This window comes from Callithrix jacchus, chromosome 18 (genome assembly GCF_049354715.1).
Source record: "Callithrix jacchus isolate 240 chromosome 18, calJac240_pri, whole genome shotgun sequence".
Lineage (NCBI taxonomy): Eukaryota > Metazoa > Chordata > Mammalia > Primates > Cebidae > Callithrix > Callithrix jacchus.
The window spans coordinates 27823219-27845908 of NC_133519.1; the positions used below are offsets into that span (position 1 = coordinate 27823219).

A 22690-nucleotide genomic window follows, 5' to 3' on the forward strand; every position below is an offset into this window, starting at 1 on the left:
CTCTAAAAAACTTTTTCCAAAATTCTCTATGAGTAAATCCATGTGAAACACCTTTGGATTTGGTAGATCTTTCCTAAACTGAGTAGCCTTATTCATATTCATCTGATTTCAGTTGCTGGAGAGACCATCCTGGTTGATGGAGTCAGTGAGGAATTCCAGCTTGTTGACCTGCTTCCTAGTACCCACTATACCGCCACCATGTATGCCACCAATGGGCCTCTCACCAGTGGCACTATCAGCACCAACTTTTCTACTCGTGAGTACATGGTCATCTACCTACCCCATATCCCTGGGGACTTTTGTGGATTCTAAAAATGATTAGTTTTCTTGTGGTGGACTAGATTATCACCTATAGGCTTTGGACAGAGCAGCTATGAGCTGTTCTTATTTGAACTGACTACAGCCCAAATTCAATGAAACTGAGCTACAACTTTTGGCCAGCAGACACTGTTTCCTGCTCTCACCCTGGGTGACAGCAGAAGAACCAGGCCAAGTGAGGTCTTTACTCGGAATGCATCTGCCCCAGCCAAGTCTGATGGATATTAAAAGGCTAGATATCTAGGAGAGAGCTACTGAGTAGGAAGTAGACAAAGGTCCCATGTGGAAACATTAGAAGTTCACAAGTGAACTTGCAGACATCAGGGTTTCAGGATACAGGGTCAGTTTGGAAGATACCACATCCAAACCTAGAGGCCCTGTGAGGGAAGGGGAAGTAGCTACAAGAATGATTGTGGCACTGAATGATTATCTTCTGACCCAAGAGCACCCTTTATGGTCCTGTCCAAGCCAGAATGAGGATCAGCATGTAAGCAACCCTGAGACAAGAGAGGTGGGCAAATAGATACCCATGCCTGAAATCAAGCAGGGGGAGGAGCTGGAGAGGCAGGCATGCCTTGGCACTTTCTCCTCTTTGCAGTCCTGGACCCTCCGGCAAACCTGACAGCCAGTGAAGTCACCAGACAAAGTGCCCTGATCTCCTGGCAGCCTCCCAGGGCAGAGATTGAAAATTATGTCTTGACTTACAAATCTACTGATGGAAGCCGCAAGGTGAGGTTTTGCTGGAAAGGGAAAAGACCATTTCTCCCAAGTGAGGCCATGTGGAAACTGACTAGTGGAGTGACCAGGAGGCAGTGGAGGGAGGGGGAAGGAAGCAAACCACAGGGCAATCAGCTTCCCATCAAGGAAACACAGCCTGCTGTTGAGGAGAGAGCCCTAGTCTGCAAGCCGGAAGATTTTGATGATAGTCCTAGCTCTGCTATTACTCTACGTAAATTGAGGCAAAGAGCTAAACCTCTTCAAGGCTTGCTTTCTTCTCCAGCTAATGAGGGTCTCTACCCCTGCAACTTCACTGGGTAGTGCTGGTGCTTCCAATACAATGACACAAAGCACATTGGAAACTCCCAAGTACATGGTATTGGAATAATTTTTCACCAACAGGGCTGAGCAAACATGAGCTGGATACCAAATTCAATAGACTTTTATGCCTCTTGATAAGCATTATAAAGGTGTTATCTGTGTAGCCAGCAGTAAAGAAACAACAAATTTTTGTTTTATTTCATCAGTTGAAACAGGTCATCCAGAACACTGATTTGCAAGTTTTTGTTAGCAAAGGAACCTCTTTTTAAAGGGAACTCATATGCAGAAATCAAAAACATAGAATACATTTCAACCGAGTTAGTCTGCTTTATAGAAATAAGGAGGCCTTGGATCCCACTTCCTTGGCTCTCTCTCTGCTCTCAAGCAAGCCCAGTGCAATCTGAAAACTTCTAGATTCAATAATCCAGGTGTTTAAATGTATCCCAATGTGCATTCCTGAGATAGGAGCTGGACTGATTTCACATGAGAGCTCTCCTCTCTGCTTATTGGTGCAGTTATCTCCTTACTGTGGGATGGAGAGGATGACAATGGCCAATGCAATAGCGACCTAGCTGGCCAAAGGATTTGGCCACTGCAATAGTGACCTAGCTGGCCATAGAATTGCCCTTCCCTACTTTCCCAAATTGCAAGCCAGTTGCTCCCTTCCACCACCCTTCCTTTGGCTCATTATACAGGAGCTGATTGTGGATGCAGAAGACACCTGGATTCGACTGGAGGGCCTGTTGGAGAACACAGACTACATGGTGCTCCTGCAGGCAGCACAGGACACTGCGTGGAGCAGCATCACCTCCACCACCTTCACTACAGGTGAGGGAGCATGGCCATCTCATGCCTTCTTCTCTACTTCCTGAGGTTTGGCTCCTGAGCAGCCTCTGCTGAGACTTGCCCTGGGAGCAGCTTATTTAAAAAGCTCAATTGCCTCCTCCTTCCTTTCCCCTTTCCAAGTCCCTGCCAGGAAACCTCTCACTAACAAGGCAACCACAGGAACCAGCAGCACAAATTCCTGGTTCACCCAGACCAACTAAATGCACCAAGTAAAAACATCAAGTTCTGGCTGGGCACGGTGGCTCATGCCTGTAATCCCAGCACTTCAGGAGGCCAAGGTGGGTGGATCATCTGAAGTCAGTAGTTTGAGACCAGCCTGGCCAACATGGTAAAATCCTGTCCCTACTAAAAATACAAAAATTAGTTGGGTGTTGTGTACATGCCTATAATCCCAGCTACTCAGGAGGCTAAGGCAGGAGAATCACTTGAACCCCAGAGACAAAGGTTGCAGTGAGCCAAGATCATGCCACTGCACTCCAGCCCAGGTGAAAAAGTGAGACTCTGTCTCCAACAAATAAATAAATAAAAATAAAAAGACATGAGGTTCCTTCCAGTTCAGATTTTCTGCAAGTGTTTTTCCAGCAAACTTCATCCTTCTCTTCCTCCTTCCTTTTCTACCTGTCATCAGAGACTCATTTAGCAAAAGCAGACATAGTAAACCCTCAACATTAAACCTGCAGCTCTTCTCCATACACAAAGCTCTTCTGCATTCCTATGGTCTCACTCCGTTCTTGTAACAACCAGTCGGGAAGTCCTTATAATCCCCGTTTCACAGATGATGAAACCAAGGTGGATGAAAATCAAAGACTTATATGGCTAGTAAATATCTGGGTCAGAACTTGAACCCAGGTCTTCTACTGCTAAATGCAGCTGTTCCTGCTGCCTTCCCTCCTTAAGTCAGCAAAAGATACCTGAAAAATGCTGTTAAAGGATTAAACAAAAAGTCCTAACAGGAAATAACCTAATATCTGAGTTTCAAGAGTTATTTGCCAAGCACTGTTTAGCTGCGTTACATGTATTATCTACTGTAATCTTCACAACAACCTACATGCTATGCACTATCATCTCTGTTTTACAAATGAGGAAACTGGGCCACAGAGAGGTGAGGTAACTCACCCAAGATCCCATAGTTCTTAAGTGGGGGAGCTGGAATTTGACCCCAGATGGTTCAGCTCTGGGGTCTGTGCCATTAACATTTCTACCCCTCCCACAGTGCCACTCTACCATCTGTAATGTGAGGCTCCTCAGCCCAGACTTTGAATTCTCTCCCTGCCCCACATTGTGGGTGTGTGGGCTTGCATACATTTGAGGCAAACCCGAGCATGTCCCATATACTCAACCACATTCTGCCTGCCATCTCAGAGCACCAGAATGACTGGATTTCTGTCTGTGCCCCAGAGCTTTGTCCTCCATCCCCAGAGAGGTTAGAGAAAGTCCCCCAGCCCCACCAGGTGTCTTCCCCACTGCACTCCTTCTAAATGACAAAGAAAGACACTGATCAGATACGATAAAATGTCCCAGTGGTTCTACAGAGTGTTGAGATTGTGAACGAGTCCTCTTCTCCCTTCTTTTTGCGCTTCTCAATACCACACTAAGTGTCTTTAAGGAGCACATTAATCAGAAAAACAAATGTTTTAATTAAAAACATAAAAATAAACCTTGGGCACACAAACAAGACATGAATCCAAGATGTATCTATACCAAGTGGAACTTAGAACATGCTTGATCTCTTTTATGGGGCTGGAGTCAATTATGCTCCCCTCTGTGCTCTTTCAACGGTGTCTGATCTCAGAACTAAGGTGTTAGCTTCTTCTTGTTAAGCCCTTCCTTGCCCATTCACAGGTTCATTAAAGAGGCCTCCATGGTCCTCTTTTGCACGCCACCACTTAAAGACCCACGGGTTGGAGCTTTCCATTGAATTAAGAATTTCTTTTCTATTAAAAGGACACAGATGACAGACACTTAAACCGAGCTCCCAATTTGCATATTTATTAGTCTTAATTAGTCATTTTATCCCCAAAATGCATGGGCTTCAGTGTTTGCTCTGTGTAGTATGGGCTTTTAATTCCCACTCTGGTGATGCCACAGCTAGCAGTTGTGAGCAATATGACAAGGTGCCTGAAGTCTCTGTGGCATCTTACAGCTGTGCCTCGCTCCAGACCCGCCTGGGCTGTAAAAGTAAACCAGCTTCTGTGCCCCTCACTGCCCTCTCTTAGATGCAGCTGCGCCAAGGGGTGTGGAACTTTTTGGATCTGGGATCCCATATTCAGCTGGGGCCTCACTAGGATCAAATAAGCAGAAGATTAACAGCACATGGAAATCTGGAGAGGAGGCAGAATAGTATCTTTGTTTGGTGGACAGTACAGGGAGCTATCAGGATGTATTTAGGTTGTGTATAGGTTTTTACAAGACTCTAGTTGACACCAGGCTCTTGGGACATGACCAATACCAACTCAGGAAGGAGAAAGCCGAAGAGCTCAATTTCCTATGCAGTGAGTGTAGCTACTGACTGAGCTGCTCTATGTAGAGTCCGTATTATCACTTCCGTGGTACATGGCAAAGATATGTCTGTGTTTGGAAGCTTTTGCAGTTTTACTGGAAAGCTCAGATTTAAGTGTAAGTCACTGATGCATACCAAACTCTGCTAGCTTTGTCTTGGAGATTTATCGTAACCTACTGAAATGACTGGTTGCAGAATGGAAGATTCTTGGACAGAAACCATGCATGTGGAAGTGCCCTGCACAAAGCCTGGCACATAGCAGACACAATAGATAGTGGTTAAACTGAATAGTCAAATCTCAGCTGCAGAGCACAGAAGAGGGGACTCTGGAAAAACAAAGCCTAAGGACATTTTTAATACCCTTCGTAGGGATGGCACAGGCAAAGAGGTATAACCTTCAGGAGTACAATGCCCAAATTCCCTCTAATTTCAGGCTCTGTCTGCCACCTCAATGCAAATTTCCCTGAATAAATTCCACTAGGCTACATAGTCATTTGCATGTTAATGTTAATGAGGTCTCATTGCCTGTGCCACCGCTCTACCCCAAAGTTTTCTACCCCTGCCCAAGAGCAAATTTTATTAAGAAGGAAGAGAATACAAGGGTATCAGCTTACAAACTTGAGGGGGGAGGCAGGGAATGGGGACGTTTCCAGGAAGGAAAAGCAAAATTGAAGAGCAGCGTATCTTCACTTACATGCAAGACCGGAGTGCTGCCCGTCAGGACCCCACAGGCACAAATTACTCTTGCTAAGAAAGAAGTCTGAGAAACACGGGAAGCCTCCCAGGTGATAGCAAGCCAGGGCTAATGGACTTAGAGGCTAATTTCTTTTTAGCAATTAGCATCTCTTCCAATTTCATTGACAGTTCCTGAGTTTTCCACTTAGCAGTATCCTACTCTTAGCGTGGGCTGATCTCAGCTCCTCATTCTGAGTGTTTCCTATGCCTTCTGTGATGGAACAACAGAGATGAAAGTTTGGCCCTAAAGTTGCCTCTATCACTGATAAACCCTCACCTTGTCCTGAGTGGACCAAGATAAGTGGTTCATTTTAAGCAAGATGCCACCTGATGGCCTCGAAAAGAGTTAAGATGTCAAAAAATAATAATAAAACTTAAAAAAAAAAAGAGAAAAGAACTGGTACTCACAAACTCTCAAAAACCTCCTTTGATCAAAATGTCTTCCCTTGTTGTGTTTCTGCCACAGAACGTAAGTCCGTTTCATTCTTTCCATCATGTTAATAGCTTCCTGTCCTCTTGTCTCTAGTGTTTGCACAAAAATCTAGAGGGAATTAAATACAAGTAGTATGGAAGAGAAAAAATGTGGATATATTATTTATAATTTACTGTCGCCTGAAATTTTATCCAAGGTCTACTTGTCTTTTAGAGATATGAATATAAATGAGAAAACAAATATTCCCCACAGAGCAGCCAGGACTTGGTGAAATGATTGTCTGAGAGGCAGTTTCATTGTCTCTTTTAATACTATAAAAAGCAAACAAGGTTCTCGCTAAAGCTTATCCTAAGAGACAGTGAGCACTATAAAATAGGTTGTCTTGACCTTGAGGTTAAGCGAAGACAATCATTTGCAGAGGTACCCAGAGATGGGTAATAAGAAGTTTCCTTTTATTACCTTTGCTCCAGTCCCTGCCCTCCCACATCCAGACTGAGCTGCTCTGTGGGGCTTTTTAAAAAAACTTTGGAATCTAACACAAGCTTCAGCTTTTGAGGTTGTGAAGATTAATGAAGATTGGCACACACTATACTCTGGGACAATACGTGGTGGATCATAGAAATTCACATACTTATCAGACAGGTATTCTAGCTAGAAAGGAAAGCCTTATGATCACTATCCATGGCTATCTACCCTCAGATATGCCACACATCCTTTTCACCAAAGTGGGGAGGCGATGGGGCTTCTCTCTGCTCTGCTATTTAGAAACAGCTTGAGTTCTTGCTTTATTAAGACAAGCAAACCCCTAAAAGAAGTCTACCTTCTTATTTAGCTGGGAGGAGGGGTGGGGTGGGCAGCAACCTGGCTGTGAAGAAGGAAGTAGGGCACTAATGATCCCATTTGAACAAACCATTTCCATGTACGTGCAAAATTAATAGAAGGATAGGTGTCAGATCAGTGGTCTCAATTAATCGCACTCACAGTGTATCACATATCACCCATGTTAATCTCCAAGTCTCAGTCTGTATTTACTCATTTATTTCCTTTTACACTCTTCTCTTCCACCGTCCATTAGGCAAGCATTCTGATGTATTATATTTGTGCCCTTCTGTTTGTATGTATTTTTGAAAAATGTATTCTTGTAAAATTAGAGTATAAATATTTTAAATACATGTAAATGGTATCAGATTACATAGTTCATTCCCTATTCTGTTTTTGCTCAGCACTGTTTTACAGACCCATCCATGTTGTCATGCATATACATAGTCTTTTGCTTCCACTTGTGAAATACTGCATGATGTGCACCCATCACATTTTACCTCTCCGTTCTCGCAAAAATGGACATCAGATTGTCTCCAACCTCCCACCACCACAAATGGTGCTGCAATAAATACTTTGTACATGTCCACTTATGGGTCACTGAGGTAATGCCTTCTGAAATATATACCCAGAATAGGAATTGCTGGGTCATAGGGGAAGTGTTTCCATAGTCTATGTGCTGCTCTTTCACGTGTTTGTACTGTCCTCACTCCCTCAAACAGTGCATGGAAACTTCTGTTTCCTAACGATGTGCATCATTCCAGATGCCTTGACATGGCCCAGCTTTGTAATTTTTAATAATCTCATAGAGCATTGATACCTCATTTTTCTAGTTGAATGTCTTTTTTTTTTTTTTTTTTTGAGACGGAGTTTGTCTCTTGTTACCCAGGCTGGAGTGCAATGGTGCGATCTCGGCTCACCGCAACCTCCGCCTCCTGGGTTCAGGCAATTCTCCTGCCTCAGCCTCCTGAGTAGTTGGGATTACAGGCACACGCCACCATGCCCAGCTAATTTTTTGTATTTTTAGTAGAGATGGGGTTTTACCATGTTGACCAGGATGGTCTCGATCTCTTGACCTCGTGATCCACCCACCTCGGCCTCCCAAAGTGCTGGGATTACAGGCGTGAGCCACTGTGCCCGGCCCTCTAGTTGAATGTCTTTAATAATGAGTTGGAGTTTCAACATCTCTTCACATGTTTGTTAGTCTTTTCAGTGCTCTTTTCCTCTAAATTCCCTGCTCACATAATTTGTCCATTTTCTGTCAGGTTCCTGTACTCAATATTAGCTATTATTTGAGTTTTTGAAACCTCTTTTAAGAAGTCTTTCTCTGCCTGTTGGCCAAAAGGTATTCTTCAATACGTTCTGCTATTCACTTTCTAGATTTATTTCTTTCTATTTAGTCTATTTTATAGTGGTATTAGTTGAGGATACAGTTTCATTTTTCTTTCTATAGTGGACCAGTTCTCCTAACATCATTTGTGAAATAATCCATCTGTTCTGCATTGGCTTGTGGTGCCTCATTGTATATTTGTATTTTTAATAAAGACAGGGTTTCACTGTGTTAGCCAGGCTGGTCTTGTTTGTATTTTTTTATCAGAATAATGCTGGCTGCAATGAATGAGTTGTGCCATGTTCCCTCTTGTTCTATTTCCAGGAAGACAGTGTATAAAATTGGTGATATTTATTCTTTGAATTCACCAGTGAAGCTATCTAGGCCTGGAGATTCTTTTTCTAGAGATTTGAAGCACAAACAATTTATAAAAATAGTTTCATACATTCAGATTATCTTTTCATTTTATCTTGCACAACTTTTGGGATGTAGTAATTTTCCAAAAAAAATGGTCTATGTCATCTAAGTTACTGAATTGATCTACATAGAATTGTTTGTACTATTCAATAGGACGGGGACATGTGATCCCCCAGAGGGAGGCAGTGAATCTTGCCAAGCAATAGTAAAACCTACTGTTGAGGCAGGAGAATAGGGTCTGGAGGCAGGGAATCTAAGACCAGTTCCTGCTGACTTCCCAAAGCTGGATCGAAAGGGAAACACCTAGGTATGGAGGCAGGGACCCTAAGGCCAATTAATGTCAACTTCCAAAGGAAAAACCCCATCTCCCCAGGCCCAGTAACAAAGGTTTAACCCTCCCCCTTCTGCCACGTCTCAGCTGGAATGGGAAAGTATCTTGGATTGGCTACCCTAAGCACCGCCCATCCTTTCATCTGCATCCAATTCACCCCAGCCTTTAATTAGCCACAGACCAAATCCTTCATCCAGATAAGGAGTAGCTGATAGAGACCTCAAAAGGAGTCCTTAAAACCTGGAAAACTTTGTAATGGGCCCCTGAGCTGCTTGCCCAGGCCCACTCCCACCCTGTGGAGTGCTTCCTGGCTTTAATAAATCCCGGCTTTCTCTGCTTCATTCCTGTGTTTTGTTCCTTCGTTACTTTGCTTGTGCGTTTTGTCCAATTCTTTGTTCAAAAACGCCAAGAACCTGAACATCTCATACTCGAGGTGTGCCTTCCAGTAACACCATAGGTTGAAGGTGACATTGTGAATGTTACAGCAAGACCTTACATATTACTACATACAGAACTTCATCTGGCCTATTTTAAATTGTGTTGTCCCAAATGTTTTCAGAATATCTAATTTTAACTTTCCTTTTCATAACCATAGGGGAGGGATAGGCTATAGTGCTCACATGGCATCCTACATTCAACAAATACTGACTGAGCACCTTCTTTGGGTCAGACACTTTTCTAAATGCTGAGTGATGAATAAAGCAAGCCAGATGATTATACTCCCATGGAACTTATATTCAAGGAGATGAGCCAATGAGAACTGACCAACAATAAGTAAATAAACAGACAGTATGAAAAGCTGACTTCCAGGACAGCACCTAGAGTGGGAAGTCTTTCCTGATTATCACTTGCCACTTCCTCCCCCATCCCAGACCCTGGTCTCAACTCGGGTGGTCAGAACAAGCTTCTCTTTAGCTAAGATATGTGAGCCAAGATTTGAATAATTAGAGTGCATCCACAAAGAAGAGAATTTCAGGCCTAGGGAAGAGTAAGTTTGGCCTTTTCTATCTGTTAAAAGAAAGCCAGTGAGGCTAAAGAATAGTGACAGTGGGGAGAAGTGCATGACAGAGACAGAGCATACAGGGCTTTGCAGGCCATGGTAGGGATTCTGGATTTTATTCTAATTGCAATAAAGCAGCCACTGAAGGGTGTTTGGCAAGTAAGACATAGGAAGAGATCAGATCACCATTCACATGATACAAAAGGTCACTCTGGATAAAGTGTGGAGAATGAATACAGGTGGAACCAGAATGGCAAAGGGAGACCAGTAGGAGGCATCATCAGGACCCAGCCCTCCCTGGCCATGTTGAATCAAGAGCCACAGAGAGGGGCCAGGCTGGCAACTGCCAGTCTGTGATCAACCTAATCTGCCATGAAATTGAGTCTTCTGAGAAGTGGATCCAAGGAATAATAAGACAAGTGATGTCAGAATATTTCTCTAGTACTACAATGCCTTCAGCTGACCTGTGAAGGGCAGATTTGAATGTCTGTTGCAGTTGCCCTTGGGTAGAAGGCAGGTGGTCTGCAGAGCCCGAGGACCTTCGGGAACTCTGTTTAGGGTGAACGCGTCAAAGCTGTCTTGTTCAGTCAATTCTCCACTCACTCTGTTACTTCTTTACAGGCTACTGTCACTCTCCTCCTGGGTTCCCACTACTATATCCTGAATGGGGTTCTGCCTCCAGGCTTACCACCATCTTATTCATTCTCCACACTGCAGTGAGAATGTTCTTTCTAACAAGTTGAGCTTAAAGTCCACCAATAGACTCTTTCTCCAACTGCCTCCATAAATGACATGATCCCCCTACTTACCTCCCCAGGGCTCTCTCTCCTCCATCCCACCGGATTCCTGCTCTGTCTCCTGCTAACCTTCAGTTTCCCAACAGGGCCATGCTTGTGCAGAGGCCTGGAACACCCTTCTTCCACCAATTTGTGGCCAGCATCTATGTCAGTTCCTAAAATAACTTTCTGATTAGCAGTTGCCACTCTGCCCTGTCCCAGGCCCCTAGCTGGGCATCATTGCACACCCACATCCAGGTTTTGCCAGCCCCCAATGTCTCTCTCTTTCCCAGAGCACTTAAAGCTCAAAGTTATATTGTTTCTTCCACCACAGCGTGAGCAACCTGAAAGGGTGTGACTGTGTCTTTTCCTTATTTATATTCCCATCTTTTAGCCCAGCAGACCCTCCATTATATGTCTGTTGAATTAATAAGAGTGTAAACAGGTAAACATACTGGAAGACACTGTGAGAAGGCCAAGTGGCAGCTCTGACAGCCCATGTGTGCTGAGCAGGTAGCTTTGCCCTGTCCTCAGACTCAGACTGCCCATGACAGTCTAGCCAGCTACTCTGCAGACGTGGGCCATTGATTCTAACGAGAGAGTCCACCACAAACCAGATTCTGGGAAAACAAATCTAAGTGCTGATAGCCAGAGTTGGCCGCCTGCGCTTCTATGGGGCAACACTGGGTTCTGCACTCACCGAGAAACCTGCCCCGTTTTTAGAGACAAATGCTGACATTGAGGCTTCAGTCCTGATGCTGAGGCCAGAAAAGTGGACAGACACTTGCCAGGGCTATTAAAGCTGATTATTTTAAAGGCACCCCCAAGAATCCAAAACAAGTAAGGGGCATGGCCACGACAGAGAAAGTCTGTCCCTGCAGCGATGGTCCCCTGACTGCACTGCATGTCACGTAGCTTGCTCCACTCCACTCAGCATTCAGCCTCCACTGCCCAGCACAAACCAATTTCCAAGCAATTCTTCCGGTGAATGCCCCGGTCCTGTTGATCTCACAATGACATCTAGCAACACTTTATCCTGAGACGTTTCAGGGTACTGAACACTTGTTGTGGCTTTTCTCTTAACTTGGTAATCACCATAGCCTATGCTAAAAACATAAATAAAAATTAAACAAAAGATTCTTCATCGGTCCAGGCTCCAGTTATTGCACTGAAAGGAAGAGAAACCTTCCAGTTTTGCTCTTGGTCTTCAGGTTTTTGCTTTGGGAAAAGTTACTGGGCTGATATATGTTGGGGTTAAAGACAAGTTTCTGATAATATCAAATGGTGTGACATCCTGAGAGCTAGGAATGCCTGAAATTTGCCCTGACAGTCTCCAAAATGTATGAAACCCCAGTACATTCATGCTGAATACAGCATAACAGGAACCAGTGTGTTCTTTATTATTACCTACACCGAAGTCCAATAACCCCCAAAGCAGAGCAGAACCATAAAAACTGGAACACAAAGCTTAGACTCAAGGGTAAACACAGACTCTTATTTCCTCTCCTTCCTATCGCACTCAATCTAATTCTTGGAACCAGCCCACTCAAGACATACCTACCGGAAAGGGAAAGAGGAGGAAAGGGGGAGAGTGGGAGACAGAGAGAGACAGAGATTCAATCTACAGTATTTATCCACCCACCCACAGGGATCTGAGCAGAGGACACAGACCACAGGGCTCCTGTGAGGCACTGCTCAGTTTACCAGTTCCACCTCTTGGCCTCTAGAGAAGAGGAAAATGTGCCAGACAAATAGTGGATTCAAATCCAGCAGGTCTTCAGACTTGTCTGAGAAGCTTCAGTAAAACACTGATTCCCTGCACCACCCTCTGATATTCCGATTCATTGGATCTTCTATGGAACACAGGAATCTGAATTTTAAAAGGCCCCAGTCTGAGAACTATTAGTGAGCCTCTGCTTTCTCTTGTCTGCAAAAAAGGAATAATAATTTGATCAAGGACTAGAGTTGCAGGCTGGAGCTGGTTGAAAAGGAATGATTTTGCTGTAAATGCAGTGTCTTCTCCAAGTTCCAAAGATGTGAAAATTCCAGGTTGCTGCTCTTGATAGTCTGTGTGAGCAAATGCTTGCTGATTGTCTTTACATTAATGCCACAGACTACATCACAGTGAATGGAACCTATAAACAACCAAATGGCCTTGCAATCTGTCAAGGGGAAGGCAAGAGCCATGCATGCATCATTGCCTCACACACACCTGGAGAGCCCTCCACCAACCAGCTCATTGCCCGCCTGGAAGGAAGGAAGCATGGTCCTTCCTCTCCCAGGCCGTAATCTGGGACATTTATCCCATCCAATCTCTTGGCACTGCTTTGAAAACACTTTTTTCTTAAGCTAATTTTATTCTTATTTTCTAACTTTAAAAAAATGAATCCATCTTCTATATGATAGCCATTCAGGTATTCAAAACTCCCCTTCTCCAAGTCATCTCAGTTTACTGATTCGTGTGTAGGTCTAGCTTTAAAGCAACTAATATGTTTGAGCCTGTAAAAAGTACCTATAATATAAATATTAGATCAACCTACATCATCAACATGAAGAAGCCTCTGTGCGATCATTTCTTTCCCCGTTCGGATGTTTGGATTTATATGTGGATTTCTATGAGACTGTCATTTTGAGATTTGTGGGGAGATGTTTTGTTGGGGGCACATTGGATATTGGAAAGCAATTTGGGGTCTGGCTCCTTTAAGAAGCTGAGTTTATTTAATGAAGAAACCCTTCTTCAGGAAAAAGGGCTATTAGTGCATACCTTAGGAGTAAACTGAAGACCAAGGACAATAAATGCTGATCTTCTAAAATGAGAAACTCAAACAGCGAGAAGAAAGAGGAGAAAGAAAGGCAGACAGACTAGTTGTTCCAGAGGCCAGGTCAAGAATAACCGGGAAGCCAGGAGATAATAGCAGTGCTCCCAAAGCAGCAGGGAGAGGGAACAGGGACAACTCACACCTGTCTCCTGAAATATAACTATAGCCTCTAGAGGTAGATGGGATCAGGAACTGCGAAGAGTTCTAGGACATGCTGCAGATGACAGTTAACTTTTCTGTAGCTATAAAGGAAATCAGTTTCAGAGGGTATGGATAATTGATTTGAACACAGAACTTGTTGAGATCTTTAACCTTTGGGGGTGTTTGCTTATAAGGTAAATAAAGGTATTAATTAGTCCTTTGCTGTATGCATAGATGTCGTCCTTCAGTAAATTCTATCATACATTACATTTCCTGCTTTAGGAGAGTGCAAAGAGCACTTAACCCATCTGAAAATGTGAGTTCTGGCAATATGAGTCATGTAATCTTTCTGAGTGCAGTTTCCTTCTCTGTAAAATAAGTATATCTATACCAATCTGCCATCCCCTCAAGTTTCTTGCAAGAATTAAATGGAAATAAAAACACTCAGTAAAGGACAAGTTCTACAGAAATATATTGTCATTCCCTGGTATAACCCTTGCCTTTAGAACAAAGGCATTGCCTTTGCTTGTAAGATACGCCTTTGCATTGCCTTTATTCTAAACTACATTAGGTGGGTATGCCCTCAACCGGGGTGTGACAGCAAGCTGAAGGGCAGTCCTGGTGCAGGGGCAATTAATACCTCTCCAGGGGGGACTTGCATAAACCGGCTCCAACCACCTCTTCCTGACACAGGAAGCTTCCCTGGTGATCTATGATGGGGTCTGAGATGACCAGGGCTTTCAGTGAGGTTGCTATGTCGCCATTCTTGGGTGCCTTTGTGCTGTGACTTACTCTGACCCACCAGCAGACCCTATGCCACACCTGTAGTGCACTAGATCTGCCATTAGGGAACACTGCAATGACTGACACATGTGGTCCCTCCCCAGCCTCTCTTCCTGACTGCAACAGTTAAGGGTGCAGAACCCTATGAATCATGGCATGCTCTTTGTTAACCCAGGAGATAATTCTGTTTACAGAGAACCCACACCACCCTTCCCTACACAGCAAGCTCTGCCTTTAGCTTGCTCTAGCAGCTCCTGCAGTCCAGAAAAGCTCCTCCGGTGGGCTTTCTACTTCTCGGCTTGCCTGCTCAGCATTAAAATTTGCCCTGAAGCTAAGCTCTTCAAGACACAATTTAAGCTCTTCTTTCAGCTAATTAGATACTGTTCTACAAATTGGGCTGTTCTCTCTGAAAGATGAACTGCAATTTACTTCCCCTGCCCTCTCCTTAAACTTAAACTGAACTGTAAAACATAGCCACTTGATTGTTTAGTCCAATCAGGAGATTATTTTGTACAAGGAATAGATAATTCATCTTCTTGCTAATGCCGAGCTTGTTCGGGCATTCCTTAATGGCTACTGTAAAGAAAACAGAAAGCTTTGCTTAGATGCCTCTCATCCTTTCAAAAGGTGTCCACCTACACTGATGTATTTTGGCCCATGCGTCTGTAATCATTGCCTGAGTAACCAATCACTAGCTGCATTAACACATCTTTGCTCTTCGAGGGGGAGAGTTTTATTATCCCCATTTTACTGATAAGAAAACTGATGCCAAACTGATTTACTTAAAGTCAGATGAATAGGTAACTGGAGGAGCTACACCATGAACCCCGCCTTTTGGTCCTGCCGTTTGGTCCTCAGATCCCATGAAGCTGTCTGTTGTCTGCTAAGTCTAACACCAGTTGAGGAGGGGAAGTGCAAGATGATGCCGAGTCCCCACACCCACACCCTGAGCTCAGCTGAGGATTTCTTAGAGCTGTTGATGATGTACCAGGAGACTCACTAAGACCTTCTGTGATCCAAGGAGCTTTGATCCACAGTGGGAGAAAGGATCCTTTCTGGAAATTGTCTTTTTTCCTTGCAGGGGGCCGGGTGTTTTCTCATCCTCAAGACTGTGCCCAGCATTTGATGAATGGAGACACTCTGAGTGGGGTTTACACCATCTTCCTCAATGGGGAGCTGAGCCAAAAGTTACAAGTGTACTGCGATATGACCACTGACGGGGGCGGCTGGATTGTAAGTACAGGCAGCTGCTCTCCTTTCTTGGAAGCATCCTCAGTGTTCTAGTGAACCTAGCTCAGCACCTGCCAAGCCAACTTTACCATCCTTCTGGCCATCCTTTTATCACCCCTGACATGGAGCTCCTCATTACCCTCAAGGCCCTCATTCAGCAGTCCAATCATAGGTCTGGCCAGGCAGGGAAAGGAATAACTATATCAAGAGTGCAGTGGCCTGGGCCCATGAAGGGCCCTCAGGATTACTGCCTTTCCTCCTCCTCCTTCTGTGAGGACAGTTAAGCAGGAGGGTGCCCACGGGATCTTCCCTGCTCAGAACTGCATCTATAACAAAGCAGTGGAGGTGCTGGGCAGAGTGGCTCATGCCTATAATCCCAGCACTTCAGGAGGCCAAGGTGAGTGGATCACTTGAGGCCAGGAGTTTGAAACCAGCCTGGCCAACATTGTGAAACCCATCTCTCCTAGAAATACAAAAATTAGTTGGGCATGGTGGCGCATGACTGTAGTCCCAGCTACTTGGGAGGCTGAGGCAAAGGAATCACTTGAACCTGGGAGGTGAGATGAGATCATGCCACTGCACTGCAGCCTGGGTGAAAGAGTAAGTGAGACTCCATCTCAAAAAACCAACCAAACAAACAAAAAATCAGTTAAAAAGTGTTTTCTGTAGGAGGAGGTGATCACCGCCACAGAGAGATGATCAGAAACTTCCAATTGAGGATTGCATATGGGAAGGCAGATGAGGGCCAAACATGGATAGCTGATTCCCCTTCCCCAGTCTTCCTGCGGTCTCCCTGGTTCTTCCCCAGAGCTGTCACAGCCTTCAGGGAACACCATGGTCAGGAAAACAGAGACACTGTTTCCTGTCACCACCCTCCTCCCATGCCTGATAGGACAATACAGAGAGAGGGAAAATAAGGGAAGCCTCCCAAAGGGCCCCACCTCTTAATGCAGCCCTGTAGGGGTGGCCAGGAGTTCCCACCGCCTGGCCCTAAAGCAGCCCAGCATTAGCTGAATGGCTGTAGGATGGAAAACGAGCCCCTCCACCCTTCTGCAGATTCCCTCTCTCGCTCTGCCAACAGTGCTGGATGTTTCCCAGTGCAAAACCGGTAGTTTTTGAATGGTGATGTGCTCATAACAGCTACTATTGGGAGACATTTTCTTTTATGTTTCTGACATATTTGTGTCTCCTTCTTAGAGCATAATTGGAAATTGAAGCCAAGGCTGATATATTGGAGGTTAAATGAAATAAGCACTTAAACAGCTCAGAAAGTGAATGATATGCAATATTACTTTTCCTGCAATAGGACGATGACAGTTACTAGCTGATTTGAAGTTGGTCCTGTTCTTTTGGTGAGAAATGCTTTCTACTGCACTCTGTAGTGCAAAAGATTCATTTGAGAATCAAGCCTATTTCCCCTGACTATGGGGCTTGATATGTATTCTGAATCCTTTCTACATTGCAGGGGTGCAAATTAGTGTCAACATCACACTGGAGCCTATTCATCAGAGGCCTCTACACTTCAAGAGAAGGGCTCTGAGTGTCTCCTACAAAAACTGCTGTGTAAATACTGAGCTCTGCTCTGAAATGTTCTTCCTTTGGACAGCCTTGTCGTTGCAGATATAAAACCCAGTTATATCAATTTTACTTATCACAGTTTATTTTCCTGAGCATCTCCTTGGGTTTTTTTCTTTCCTTCATAGGTATTTCAGAGGCGGCAGAATGGCCAAACTGATTTTTTCCGGAAATGGGCTGATTACCGTGTTGGCTTCGGGAACCTGGAGGATGAGTTCTGGCTGGGTAAATCCTCCTGATTACTTTCCCTTGATGTGCTTCTCTGGCTCTTTGTCCGTATCTCTCCTTTTTGTGTCCATCTGAGATTATCAGAAACCCTATGTTTGTTGAGAAGCTGACAGCTCGTGAATTGCTTTCAGAACCTCTTGCTCTGTTTAGCTCCACTATTGATCTGTTTTTATCTTACTGTGGTGTTTTCCTCTTTTCTCTGTCTCTTCCCGTCCTCATTAATAGTCTCTAGATGGGTTTTGACAGGAGGCTACTACAAAGGGAGTGAGCGGCCTGGTGGGGGAGGGGCACAAGGAGCAACAGGCTGGCTGGCCGTTTCCCAGAAGCAAGACAACCAGCCAGCGAGGCTGCAGGTCAGGGGGGAAACAAGGCCAGCCACTCTGCTTAGTTCCTCGGAGAATGTTATTACCTGACCTGGGAAGGAAAAGGGGGAAAAAATGAAAGTGGCATTAAAGGTGACTGGCAATTTCCTCGAGGTCTGACACTAGAAGGAAATACAGATTGAGAACGGTAAACACACACCCAAGCCAGGCAGACGCTGGTGGTGCCAAATCCTGGAAAGTGGCACAATTATTATGACCTGTGTCTCTCTCTTGGTTAGATTTTCATAGTGATGGATAAAGGGAGGTAGAGGAAAAAAAATTAATTATCAAGTTCCATATTTGTGGTCTCCTGTCTGCCTCCCCTGCCACTATCTCATTTCATCATCTACTCCTGGATGCCTTGATAACAAGCCCCTTACTGGCCTTTCTGCCTCTAGGACCACCCCATTGTCCACATGGCTATAATCTCCCAACAGGCTCTTCTTGCCTTTTGCACAGATAAACCCAATTCACTGAGAAGGCCCTATTGCAATAAAGAAAGAGTCTAATGAGCACAAGGCCACCAAGTGGAAGGACAGGAGTTCTTACTCAAATCAATCTCCCCAGAAACTCAGAAGCTAGGGTTTTTATGGATAATTTGGTGGGCAAGGGGCTAGGGAATGGGTGGTGCCAATTAGTTTGGGGTGAAATCACAGGAATATGGAAAATGGTCCTTGTGGAGACTGAGTCTCCATCTGGGTGAGGGTTGCAGGTCCAGCTGGGGTCATTTGGTGGCCTGAATGCAAAAGTCTTTTTTTTTTAAAAACATCTTAAAAGACCAATCTGCAACTGTTATCTGTTATCTGTAAGAGCAACTGGGAAAGTCACAAATCTCTGGCCACATGACCCTGAGCAGTAAGAGATTACAGAAAAACTATGCCTACACTTTAGCAGAACTCATAGTTCTGCCCTCCCATAATCCTTATCTCTTGGCCTTTCATCAGTCTTAAAAAGGTAGTTTTAGGGAGGGACTATTATTCTTGCTTTAAAATTAAACTATAAACTAAATTCCTCCCATGGTTAGCTTGGCCTGTGCCCAGGAATGAGTGAGGGCAGCCAGCCAGGGAGGCCAGAGCAAGATGGAATTGGCCATGCTAGACTTTTCTCCCTGTCATGATCTTTGCAAAGGTGGGTTCTTGGCCACTAAAATGATTTTCCTCACGCCCCAAATCTGATCAATGGCTAATGCCCTTTGTAAAACCTTTCAGTGGCTCCACATTACCACCAGGGGAAGGCCCAATGCCCTAGCCAAAGCACAGGCCCTCTCGCACCTGCCTCTGGAGCCTCCTCTGTACCCTAAGTGCCTCACCTGCTTTTCCCCTGACTCTTCCCCAACACCAAACTCCACACATGCACAACCACTGATGCTTCCTCTGCCAGGAGCACTCCTAGCCAAATGTCTCCCTTCCCTACATGCCTTGTGTGGTGAGTGCCATCGGTGTATATTCGAAGACCCAGCTAAGCACCTCCACAGAGCCAGTCCTCACCAATTTTCTCCCCCATTGCCTGTGGGAGAAGTGGCCACTCCTTCTTTTGTGGCACAGATCACAGTATCCATTTTACTTCCTGTCTATCTCTACTATGTGAGCTTTGTTAAGGGCTGGGATCACCTCATATTTATCTTCTAAGCCCATTATCTATATACCTATGACAGTGCCTGGGGAATAGGAGGTACCTAAAACGTAGATAATCAGTACACCAATCAATGATAAGAATTGAGTGCATATTAAATCCACAGATTTGTGTTTGCTGATATAGACAATAAAAATACAAGGTAAAGGCCATACAAAAACATCGACATGAAAGTCAAACAAACTGAAAAAATATCTTACCTTCGAAGCATCAACAAGCAACTTGGGAGACAAGTGTAACACCCACAAATTAATACATCGATAAGCAGACAGGACTCACGTTTCCCAAAGCTGAGCTGCTGTATACCACTTTCACAATTTGTGCCATATTTCCAGAAATATATACACTATCATGCACTTGAAATTTCTATAGATTACTCTTTAATTAAATCTATTTTTAAAAGAAATGTCATTGCATTGCCAAAAATAGAAAGCTAGTTACCATGTGCCACAAATAAAAAAGAAAGCCTCAAAAATAAACACAATTAAAAGAAAACTATATTAATAGTATTCAATGACAGTTAAATACAGAGACTCCAAGACTGTTGTTGCTGGCAGTGGTGCTGGTGTTAAAAATGAAGATTAGAAGGTGTTTCATGCTTTGCCTGCTAAACAAACCACGAAAATACTAGAACCAAACTGAGATTGTGAGTTAAGGTTAGGATCAGGGTTAATATTCATCTATTAAAAAAGACTGAGATTAAATTTGGAAATACCTTTCTTCTTATTATTCAAGGTTATTTAGTGCCTTATATGTCTCATGTCATCAGAGATGCCATCCACACTGGGAAACACTGTTCTAACCTATGAGCTGCTGAAAAGAAGGCCACAGATATTCAGAGAAGAAAGAGACCAGCTTCATGGAGAAGGCATTGAGGGATGAGTCAGTCAGAAGAATGGAGGAAGAAAAGGGATGAAAGGAGGGAAGGCAGGAATTCTTTTGACAACTACAAACTGAGGCCAGGGAGGAAACCCATCCACTGAGAGGAAAGGTGCAAGTAAGGGAAAGAGAACAAGGAGGTGAGTGGGTTGAATAAAGGCACAGCATGGAACTTAAAAATCTCAAAGAGAAGTCTTGGCTTGATGATGTAGGTAAGAGGGAGACAGGGAGGGTTCTTGCAGAGGCGAGGCCTGGTGCGGTGTAGTTTGGCAGCAATACTCAGGTTGGGGATAACACTGTGACCCATAGTTTATATCTTATATGGGGCTCTCTAGAAGCAGAGGCTGAAACAGGAATTCTTGTTCAAGTGATTTACTGGGGGAGTTTACTGGTGAGAAGGGGAATGGGGGATGCAAAATAGGCCAGAGAAAACTGCAAAAATGTGGTTTTGGCTGGAGACTCACGTCGGTGTGATCCCTAGGGAAGCTCAGGATCGTGAATTGCTCCTCAGAGCTGGCTACCACTTAGGCAAGGAAGCCAAGCTTTTGTACCCCTCCACATTAGTCATTGATGGAAGTCTGCTAGAAGGCATGAGGGGAAAGAGCTTCACTTCCGGGATGAAGTAACTCCCATTTGGTCAGGGGTTATTTTCCAAGAAGAAGGTGGCTGCAAGTTGCTAACAGACAATGCTTGTAGCAGCTCCCCAGCTGTCAGATGGATCTATCTGACAATTAAAGACATCCCGGCAGGGCACCATCAGCATCTACTACATCTGCACAGGCACAAGTCCAGCGTGGGTTGCAGGTCAGCAAATCAGCCAACAGCAAACAGCAGTCAAACAGCCATCGACTTACAATCAAGGCAAAGCTCTAAACCTCAAATGGGACAGGAAAGCCAAAACACATGGATGGCCTTCAGCCAATCATTTCACCTCTGTTGGACTTCAGTTTCCTCTTCTCCAAAACAAAGAGACTGGCCTGAGTCCCCACTAAATTCCCTACAGTCGCTGCAATTTTCTGATTCTAAATCATGGCATACTCAAATAGATATCAGATGTCACAGCAAGGCAAGGTGACCCTAGTTCAGTAAGCAACAGAAATCAGGAGGACTCAGAGAGATTACCAGCAACACAGGGTGAATGGTTCGAAGTTTGGGGAGGTAGTTCAAAATTGGAGAGTCCTAGGGCATGGCCAACCAGGACAAGCAGGCAAGAAAATGTATATAAGAAAGTATCACCAAGCGGGGATCTGGACTCTGCCTAACCTGTGGACTTACAAAGGTTTGCCCCTTACAAGAATCTATTAGACCAAGACCTGGGAAGCTTAGAGACAAAGGAGGAAGCAGATGAATGAGGGTAACTGGCTGAAAAGGCCAGTGGAAAGGTAGCAGTGTAAATGTAGCAGGCAGATTAGAGAGAAAGGGACTAGAGTCATATTCTATGACCTGGCTATGGAGCCCCAGGAGGCCTGGAGGCAAAAGGCAGGAGAGGCAGTGTAGGGAAGGTGGACAGAGCCCATCCTGCAGGCTAACAGGAGATGTTCCAGACACTCTGAACTCCTCTAATTAGTGTTTCCATCTCTTGCTTTCGATCACTCACACCCATGTAATACCTCTTGTAATTTTCTTCCAGTACCATGGTTTGGCAGAGGAGGTGACAGGGGACAGGAATCTTGAGGCTCAGGGCTTGTCAGTTACTGAGTCAAGAGGAGGTATTAGGACCCCTGAGTTTCCCATATTGGGAACTCATCAGCAGAGCTGGGCTGGCCTCTTTGCAAGAAGAAATTCAGAGTCTGCCAGGGTCCATTTGATAATAAACTGTGAAGCACCAAGGCCAAAAGCAATCTGGAGTCCCCTTCTCTTCCCTGCAATATGTTTTGAGGCCACAGACGCATTTCCCTCCCATTTTCCAAAGCTGCTAGGGGCCAGTCTCAGTGTATTTTCTGCTCTTCTCCACAGGGCTGGACAACATACACAGGATCACATCCCAGGGCCGCTATGAGCTGCGCGTGGACATGCGGGATGGCCAGGAGGCCGCCTTTGCCTCCTATGACAGGTTCTCTGTCGAGGACAGCAGAAACCTGTACAAACTCAGCATAGGAAGCTACAATGGCACCGCAGGTACTATGGCTCCTGAGCAGACACCAAGGGCAGTGGGCATGCCGTGGGACAAGGGCCCCCCCATTCTAGGCCTGAGCTGCCTCAGGAAGCAGCAGCACCCACAGAGTTCCTGCATTCACTGCCGGCCAGGGAGAAGGGCCATGCCACTGGGAACCACTAGTTCTGGTCCCAGCTCTCCCTGACCGCTCACCTGAAAGCAACTTCTCAGGACTTCAGTTTTTTCATCTGAGAAATTGTAATAATGATGCCTGCCCTACTTCACTGAGTAGTCAGAAAAAAATGAGATCAGTGGAGTGAATGTGCTTTTAAGGTTTAAGAAAGATGCAATGTGAAGATGAAAAAGGATTGTTTTCCTTGTCTAAATTAGTCAATCTGGACTC

At 44.7% G+C, this 22690-nt stretch overlaps 1 protein-coding gene and 1 long non-coding RNA gene across 5 annotated transcripts in view; one reads left to right on the plus strand and one right to left on the minus strand.

Annotated features, from left to right (window-relative positions):
- TNR (tenascin R) overlaps positions 1-22690 on the plus strand; it is a 440410-nt gene that overhangs the window by 404258 nt on the left and 13462 nt on the right. For both annotated transcript variants that reach the window (XM_002760337.6, XM_017966077.4), the window contains 6 exons: positions 113-256; positions 917-1047; positions 2052-2184; positions 15368-15519; positions 17220-17316; positions 22149-22310. In XM_002760337.6, coding sequence (XP_002760383.3) covers positions 113-256; positions 917-1047; positions 2052-2184; positions 15368-15519; positions 17220-17316; positions 22149-22310 — 819 coding nt within the window. The remainder of the gene's footprint in view (positions 1-112; positions 257-916; positions 1048-2051; positions 2185-15367; positions 15520-17219; positions 17317-22148; positions 22311-22690) is intronic.
- LOC144580253 (uncharacterized) overlaps positions 5843-22690 on the minus strand; it is a 138890-nt gene continuing 122042 nt past the window's right edge. For all 3 annotated transcript variants that reach the window (XR_013529499.1, XR_013529498.1, XR_013529500.1), the window contains exon 5: positions 5843-5978. This is a non-coding gene — a long non-coding RNA (uncharacterized LOC144580253). The remainder of the gene's footprint in view (positions 5979-22690) is intronic.